Genomic DNA, 8,970 nt, shown 5'->3' with positions numbered 1-8,970 from the left:
TTATGACCAAATTCATTATATTTTTGTTTTTTTTTTGTTGTTGTTGTAAACAGTACCAACCTGTTTACTAAATGTATAAAACTTGGTAAAATCAGTTGTTTCACAGTCAGAATTCATGCTAAGGTAAAAAAAAAAAAAAAAAAAAAAAAAAACCTGCTAGGAAAGATATAGCAGTAATTAGAGATTCTCAAGAGCAACACTTACGTTCTAAGTGGATTTACATTTGTTCCTCTTGGCCAAAGACTGGGGCTTTGATGTAATATAGTAGGCTGGATCTTTTGATTTTTTTACCCCACTTGATTTTTGAGAAGAGCAAGAGTGTTTCTAGCCAATCATGGTGCTATCAGCATCAGGTGATCTCTGGCCAGGGCCTCTGTACATGTAGCATGTATGGTATAGCATAATAGAAGCAGGTTAAGATCATGGTTCAGAACCCAGGCACTGGCAGCAATGTTGGGTTCAGACCCGTCCTCTCCTTATTCAACTTTTGGAAGCAATTTACCTAATGTCCCCAAGCTCATTTTTATCATTGGTAAAATGGATATAATAATAGTTCCTAATTCTTGGAGTCAGTGATATAATTAAATGAGATCACCTGTATTAAGCACTTAGCACAGTGTCTGGCCCACAGCGAGTTCTGAATATACATTAGTACTCTTTCTATAGGAAATCCTCTTTATAAAATTGTAGATTCATTTTAAATGACTTAAACACAAATGGTTATAGTATCCAGGAACCTGCTTAGTTCAGATTTTAAGTATTTTTAGCTGAAAATCTTTGTTGTGCTCAAAGAACATGTTATAGTGCTACTTCTTGTTTCATCACATGAATACAATTTCTGTGCTCTGCTGCAATAGACTGACTTCTTTGTCTGCCTACTCTGCCTGCCTGGGATATGTGAACTATGCCAAGCCTTCTTACCTATGAATACTTCCTCACACTGCTCCCCTACATTTCTCTCCCACAACATATTTGTGACTGTTATCATAATACTTACAGACATTTTCCTCTTTTTCTTCCCTTTCAATAAGAATTTTTAATTGTGCAGACTCAGGATTGAGAGTGACCGACATGCCTAAACACACACACATTCATTCACGATCACATAATTCATGCAGTCTTTTCCAAAGCATGAAGGGCCTAAGCCTTCTTATAAATTAAGATCGATCAAAAAATTTTTGAAGATTCAAATAGTAATCTCATTCATTTTATAAATTTTTTTGGAGACAAAAGGGAGTATTATGCGGGGTTTTCTTTTATCCTATTGGGCGGGCAGCTGGCCATTGAAGAGCCATTCATTGCTTAGTCCCGACACTGCCTTTCCCCATTGGGTCTCTGTAAGAGTCACATGCTTTGGGTGTCCTTGAAAAGAATCTTCTCAGGCCTCAGCATCTTATCTGAGTCTCCTGAATCTCACTTAGAACTGCGTTGAGCTCTCACCCATCACGATGAGCAACAAATTCCTGGGCACCTGGAAACTTGTCTCTAGTGAGCACTTTGACGATTACATGAAAGCTCTGGGTAAGAAATGCTTTTTGTTGTTCTGCTGAAAAGCTCCTTTTTAAGAAAGCTACGTGACATTTTCATCTAACACCTTTAACAGGAGACTTGGGGGGTTTGCACAGGCTGCAGTACATTCCTCTTTTAGGATTAATCTTCTTTGTGTCATTCAGATAATTTATTTGAATTTTATTTGTGGTAACTTTTAATAGACTTTAACTTAAATGAGAGACCTGCTTAAATGCATGGAATTCCCACTGATTTCAAGGGCAATTTCATACCAAGAGAATTTTGGTTGCAGATCCAGAGGAAAGAAAGCTTAAAAGCATAGTCACCCCATTTTCTGGCTTTTCTGAGAGCTACGTTCATAGCAACTAAAGTGTTCATAAAATAAGGAATTGAATATATTGCAAATCCTAGAAAACCTTAATTTAAAATTTTAATTTTTAGCTAAACTAATAGTTTTTTCTCTCTACCTCTAGGTTGTCCTTTATTACACAATATGTAGATACAGAGAGTTTGAAAAACAAAAATACTTCCTAAAATACTATGTTCATAGCCTAGGGAAGTTATTGAGAGAAAAAGAACCGGAGTTGTGGCAGTAAACTCAAACTCAATTTCACTAACATCAGACGTTTCTGGAGTTGGAGCAGTGAATGGAGATGGAAAACCGAGTCATTAGTTACAACAACTTTATTTTATTCTATTTCTAGAGTATGTCCCATCGATATAAACACAATAGATATGAAGAGTCTTTGGGAATTTTCAGAACTATATGAATATAACAAAGAGTGATGCCAGTGACCTGAGGTTGCTGTGCTTGTCAAAGTGCCTACAGCTTTACTTAACTGTTCAGAAAGCTTGTATAAAACGTTCTATTTTAGATAAAATGAGCAAAGTCATGCCATTGTTGCCTAGAACACTAAGAGAACTTATGGGGATGAATTCATACTGTGAGACCAGTTAGATTTAAAGACTTCACTTTACAGCTGAAGAAGAAGCCAAATAAAATAAAGTCTCCGTGAAGGATTCTCTAATTTCATTGTTTTCCAGTTTAGTGTGCAAAATAACACCTTGGGATTTGGTAAATATAAATTCTCAGGCTCCGTCCCAGAGATTACGATTTAACTTGAAAAACATTGTCCTAAACTGTATAAAATAACAAAAGATTAATCAGAATTTGAAGAAAGAATATAGTTTATAGTTTATTGACTATAACTCTTAACTTCTTATTCAGTATATAAAAATTTGAGATCGTTTTAACTGGAAAAAGTATATCCAAGCATTGAGACTTCCTGGAAAACTAGTTTTTCTTTCATTTTTTTTTAATTTGACATTTTCCTTTTTCCATATATTTTATAGTCTTGGTAATAATGGTAGTAAACTTAAGAGTCTAATTGTGTTTCATTTTTGAAACGTAGAAGAGTTTTTTAAAAAAATATTTTATTTCTCTATGATCATTTATAATAGTATAGATCTCAAAGGTAGATGGATAATTTTTTTCCTACCAGCTAGATATAGAAGCCACAAAATTTCAGAAGTGAAATTCCATCAAAACTATGAGGGGAATACTTCTCCATATCCATAATATGGTATTGAGGGAAAATATCATGGAACAATATGTATATGCTATAATCTCATTTTAAAAATATATCTAGAGCATTTGTACATACAAACTAAAATCTCTAAAATAATTTATGCAAATCTATAATTAGTAATTTTCAATGGGGAATAGGATTGGATGTGATAAAAATAGATGACTTGCACTAGCTATTTCAGCTGGAAACTTTTACTCTTGAAAATCTGCAGACATTGGCCAGGTGCGGTGGCTCACGCCTGTAATCCCGGCCCTTTGGGAGGCCGAGGCAGGCAGATCACGAGGTCAGGAGATCGAGATCATCCTGGCTAACACGGTGAAACCCTGTCTCTACTAAAAATACAAAAAATTAGCCGGGCATGGTGGTAGGCACCTGTAGTCCCAGCTACTCGGGAGGCTCAGGCAGGAGAATGGAGTGAACCTGGGAGGCAGAGCTTGCAGTGAGCCGAGATGCACCACTGCACTCCAGCCTGGGCCACAGAGTGAGACTCCATCTTAAAAAAGAAAAAAAGAAAGAAAGAAAGAAAGAAAAGAAAAAGAAAATAAAAGAAAATCTGCAGACATTACTTTTGGAACAACAAAACCTAAAATGTGTGAGTCCTGGGCATGTATTTCCATTGGAAGTGAAACATAGAAGGAGACGCTTAGTAGTAAGTGATATTACCTGCCATCGACACACCTGGGGCACCACTGAGCAAAGGATGTGGCCACCACAGTCTTTTTGGCTATGCTCTCTTGGTCACCATAGTTCTAACACTATCTCAATTTTTAGGTGTGGGGTTAGCCACCAGAAAACTGGGAAATTTGGCCAAACCTACTGTGATCATCAGCAAGAAAGGAGATATTATAACTATACGAACTGAAAGCACCTTTAAAAATACAGAGATCTCCTTCAAGCTAGGCCAGGAATTTGAAGAAACCACAGCTGACAATAGAAAGGCCAAGGTAATATTTAATGTTTCTCTTCAAAGTTGGCCCAGTAGGCTGCTTGAGAGAGAGGAATATTCCTGCCAGTGTTTAAAAGGATAAACTCCATTCTGTTGAAAAGGAGTGTATCTCCTGAGACATCTATTATGAAAATGGTTCAGTACTGAAAGAACTGCTTCTTTGATCAACAAATTTCAGGCAAGTCAATTGCATGACCTTGTCTTTGCAGAGCATCGTAACCCTGCAGAGAGGATCACTGAATCAAGTGCAGAGATGGGATGGCAAAGAGACAACCATAAAGAGAAAGCTAGTGAATGGGAAAATGGTAGTGGTAAGAGGATTTTTACTTTTAAATAGAGAAATCATGCTATATAAATAATTTGATTATATTATTTTCAAAACATTCTTTGTTCTTTGGAATATGAATGGATAAAAATGACTAAGAATAAAGTAATAGCTAATGCTTAAGTGATATTTAAACTATTACAGACTCATCTTCAAGTACTGACCCAATATTTTAGAAATAAAAAATGCCATTTGTTATTTTACAAATAAAAATACCTAAAAATGGTAGTAAGGTTAGACAAAGTTTAGGTAAATCTTACTAGTTTGGACTCACAAAGAAGAAGGCAAGTCTAAATTTTAAAAGCAAAATACACTCTGCAAGGTATATTTTGTAGACTATTTGCAAAGTCATTTGTAGACTATTTGCAGATATCCCACTATTTTTCATTCAAGAGCCCATACTAACTTAGAATCAATCATGTCAATAAAGCAAGCTGAACTCATTGGAGACTTCTAGTTGGCAGATGAAAATAATGACAAAGCTTGTGTGTGATGACTGTGACGATTTTTTTTAAGAGTTAAGGCTTTATGTTCACTAATTAACACATACATTGAATGTAAACAGATTCATGTACTCTTCCGAATGTTTCTTTCTTTAGTATAGTGGTTCTTACCCCTTGCTGCACAACACATTTACATGGGGAGTAAATACCAATATGGAGGCCCCCAAACAGATAACTGAATGTACATTTCTTGGGGGAGAAGGAGCCATCACTATATTTAAATGTTCCCCAGGTAACACAAATATGTAGATATTTTTGAAAATCACTGTCTTATTAGATTTAAATGCAAGTGAATTATACATAAAAACTTGCCACTTAAAAAAATTCCTTTACAGTACCATAGATCAACTTCTAAATTGTTTCTTCTATTTCAATGGTCATAATTCTGAATTACTGGAGACTGACAAACTAATATTTTATTCCTTTCTAAATTAATCTTATGAATTTATTTTGAATTTCTATTTTTATTACATATTTTCTGTTCTCTGGTTTGAACTTGAGATACTCAATTAACCTCTCTCTTTTTTAAGGAATGTAAAATGAAGGGCGTGGTGTGCACCAGAATCTATGAGAAGGTCTGAAAAATCGTTTCCTCATTGAAGTGGCTTTTGATCATTTAATGATGGAAATCAATTGCTTCCATTGACAACACCTGAATACACTGCAAATGTTTGTTGTTGCTTTTGTCTTAATATATCAGATAGGCAAAGGCCTAAACTGAGAATTAATCTAGAAGTCAGTGTTATTTAAACAGTTTTAATGTGCATGCATGTTATTACTACATTAAAGCATATATGTTGGCCAGACATGATCAGTAGATGATGTCATTTAATTAACTACAAAATTCTAACCTATGTTGAACTTTGTATACTTGAAATGAGAATAAAAAGGATATAGTTTGTTAGTAAAAGGAAATCAAAGTATTGATCACAGTAGCAAACTCAAATGCTGACAGGGGCCAGGGGAGTTATGGGGAAGGAGCATCAGAAATGAGGCAAGCTAGGAGAATGAGCTATTTTAATGTAAAGAATTGTAGTCTCAGCTAAAAGGGGTAGCCTCTACTCCAGCCAACATATTAAAATTAATGGATAATTTATAGATAGTTAAATGCACAGATATTAAGGGTAGAGTTCAGTCCACTGTGACAAATGCATGCACCCATATAACTCACATCCCAATCAAGATACAAAACATTTTCTTAATCCTAGTACATTTTTTTCTGCCCCTTCCCAATCAGTGTCCTTTTCTGTTCCACCCCTACCAAAAGCAAGTAGTGGTTTGGTTTCCATCACATAGATTTATTTTGCCCATTCATATAAAGGGAATTATACATCATTCATTCTTTTTTGTTTGCCTTTTTAAAATTCACCATAATGTATTTGAGATACATCCATATTGTTGCATGCAGCTGTAGTTTTTTTTTTTTTTTTATTATTACCAAGTACTATTCCATTGTATGACTATATCACAGTTTATCCATTCTACTATTAAGACAATTGGGCTATTTCTAATTTTTGGCTGCTACGAATAAAGCTGCTACAAACATTTTTGTACAAGAGTTTTTGTAAACATAGGAGTTCCTTTATTTTAAATAAATAACTAGTCATATAATCACTAGGTCCAGTAATTTGTGACAGGCAGGAATGGGGGACAATTGCATTGTGCCCAAGTAATAATAAAACTATTTCAAATGTATTATATGATTGAGCAAATGAGAAAACATGTTGATGTTGATGTTGATGGGAGTCAGGATGTTCACTGTGGAAAAATGAACATAAAATATGAAATGAGGGAAGGCAAGAAAGAACCATGTGGAAATGGAATAGAATTGATATACATTCATAATTTCTAAACCATGTATATGTACATTTATATGTATTATAATTGCATACACACGCCTGCATGCATATGTGTGTGATAATAGACATGCATGTATGTGTGTGTATATGTGTGTGTGTATACACATGCATGTATTTACTAATTCTATCTGCCAAAAGGGCTTAGACACAAAAACACCTCAGCAGAAATGAATACACCTAGCACTCAGATCTTCGTGTCTAATATAATTTGCCACTAAAAGAAACCAGGGCTACCTGGAAAAATGGCTGATTCCAAAGCAAGGGCAAGGTAGGAACAAGATGAGCCTGAAATATCTTGTTATGCCAGAAAGTAACATTCAAAAAAATAATAGATATACCGCCAAAACATAGAGCCTGCCTGAAGGGGCTCCCATTGGCCAAACTTGAGCCAGTTTGAGAGCAAAACAGTTGAGAAAAATAATAAATTATAAACCATTGGGAAAAAATTGAAATCCATGAATCCATACTGATATAATGATACACAATCAATAGATAGGTAGATAGATAGATGACTAATAGATGACAGATAGATAGACAGATAGATAGATAGATAGATAGATAGATAGATAGACAGATAGACTGACAAATGAGAAGGTGTCTCCTTTACAACAGAATGTCATGGGCCAGCTGGTAAATGTGGGTGAAAGGAGTTCTGGAATTGGAAAACCATCATTTTTCAACCATCACAGTAAATACGGCTCAGGCAAGAATTATCAATCAATGCTAAAGCTAGGGGGAAATTTTGATTAGGAGCAGGATATTAGGATATTATTCTGGGCTTAAAGTATATCCTTACAGATTGCTTGTTAGTTTCTGGGGAAAGAAAAATAACTATGCAACGGAAAAAAAAATGGACAACCTCTTGACTGGGTTATCAAAATGAACCTCACCAATAAACCGTGGATGTTTAACATGTGCCTTGAAATGTGACACACTGAGAAGGAAACAACATCGCTTTAACAAAAACAGCAGAAAAAGACAAGGAGTTTTGACTGAATTCTTCAAAACTGTCAATATCATAGAAGACAAAGAAAAGTTGTGGAAATGTTTCAGATTAAATTATACTAAAAACACCTGAGAACTAAACATAGTAAGTGATACTAGACTGGATCCTGTACTAGAGGTAACATAAATGCTCCAAAGGACAATGTTAGGTCAATTGGCAAATTGGAATATAGACAGTCAATCAGATAAGTATATTTTGATTAAGTAAAAGAATATTCCTATTCTTGGAAAATACACAATAAAATATTTTGAGGTAATGGGCCGTAATATATGCAATCTACTCTCAAAAAATTCAGAAACATATATTTGTGTGCATTTGTGTGTGCAACAGTACACACAAACATACATAAAGAGAACAATTGATAAACAAATGAGGTAAAATTTAACAATAATATGATACACATAAATAGAGAAAGAGAGCAACTGACAGAGCAAATGAGATAAAATTTAACAATTGAGTAATCTGAGTAAAAGGTATATGTGTTTTCTTTGAGATAGTCTGATTCTTGCAACTTCTTCTGTAAGTTGGAATTTACTTCCAAACATGATGGAAAAAAAAAAAAAAACCTTGCCCTTGGCAACTTCATCTCTTTTTCAGCCTAGAAATGTCTGTGTTAAGTGGTTTTTTTGTTTATTGTTGTTGTTTGCTGTTATTATTGTTTTGTCTCCAGGCTCCAACTCAAAAAATAAGAGTTTAAAAACTGCATTGTTATTTTTAGAGATTTGTGATAATACAACTTGTTATAAAATGCATTCCTCAATAAAGATAATTTCTCTATTACGCAAAAATTATGAGTGCTTTTTATTTTCATAACAGAAAATGTCAAACTGCACTGATAAGAAGGAAGGCAAAATAATCATTTCAGCTAACAGTATATTTGTTAGATTTGAAAAAGATTTTAAAACAACCATAAGAGGGGAAAAATAAAACAAAATTTGAAGTTTTAGTAAATTTGGGCTGCTGCTACAGCAAAACAAAAAAAAAAAAACTAAAGAGCTAATAAACAACAGAAATTTGTTTCTCACAGTTCTGGTGGCTGGGAAGTCCAAGATCAAGGTGTAGTAGATTAAATGTCTAGCGAGGCCTGGTTTCCTGGTCCATAGATAGCATGTTCTGGCTGCATCCTCACTTGGTAGAAGGGGAAAATGAGATGTCTTTGGCTTCTTTTATAAGGACCCTAGTCCCATTCATGAGGGCTCTACTCTCATTACCGAATCACCTCCCTAAAGGTCC

General features: G+C 34.6%; 1 protein-coding gene across 3 annotated transcripts; it reads left to right on the top strand.

Annotated features, from left to right (window-relative positions):
• The first annotated feature begins 1,311 nt into the window (after positions 1 to 1,311).
• PMP2 (peripheral myelin protein 2) lies at positions 1,312 to 8,525 on the top strand. 3 transcript variants are annotated; one of them, XM_033202827.1, is made up of 4 exons: positions 1,312 to 1,521; positions 3,870 to 4,042; positions 4,254 to 4,355; positions 5,403 to 8,525. In XM_033202827.1, the coding sequence occupies exons 1-4, from the start codon at positions 1,449 to 1,451 to the stop codon at positions 5,451 to 5,453; spliced, it is 399 nt and encodes a 132-aa protein (XP_033058718.1). In that variant the 5' UTR covers positions 1,312 to 1,448; the 3' UTR covers positions 5,454 to 8,525. The 3 variants fall into 3 exon arrangements, with proteins under 3 accessions (XP_033058718.1, XP_033058719.1, XP_033058720.1); XM_033202828.1 differs by having other exon boundaries at positions 1,320 to 1,521; positions 4,254 to 4,349; XM_033202829.1 differs by lacking the exon at positions 3,870 to 4,042 and having other exon boundaries at positions 1,384 to 1,521.
• Positions 8,526 to 8,970: the final 445 nt, after the last annotated feature.

The sequence above is a fragment of the Trachypithecus francoisi genome, unplaced genomic scaffold, assembly GCF_009764315.1.
Source record: "Trachypithecus francoisi isolate TF-2019V2 unplaced genomic scaffold, Tfra_2.0 Lachesis_group7, whole genome shotgun sequence".
Classification (NCBI taxonomy): domain Eukaryota; kingdom Metazoa; phylum Chordata; class Mammalia; order Primates; family Cercopithecidae; genus Trachypithecus; species Trachypithecus francoisi.
The sequence above is the reverse complement of the archived record's forward strand: the minus strand, read 5'-3'. Positions and strand labels throughout refer to the sequence as shown.

Coding starts and splice junctions, on each gene's coding strand:
- PMP2 (XM_033202827.1), top strand. CDS start 1,449: ATGAGCAACAAATTCCTGGGCACCTGGAAACTTGTCTCTAGTGAGCAC. Junction 1,522..3,869: donor CGATTACATGAAAGCTCTGG/GTAAGAAATGCT, acceptor CTCAATTTTTAG/GTGTGGGGTTAGCCACCAGA. Junction 4,043..4,253: donor CTGACAATAGAAAGGCCAAG/GTAATATTTAAT, acceptor TTGTCTTTGCAG/AGCATCGTAACCCTGCAGAG.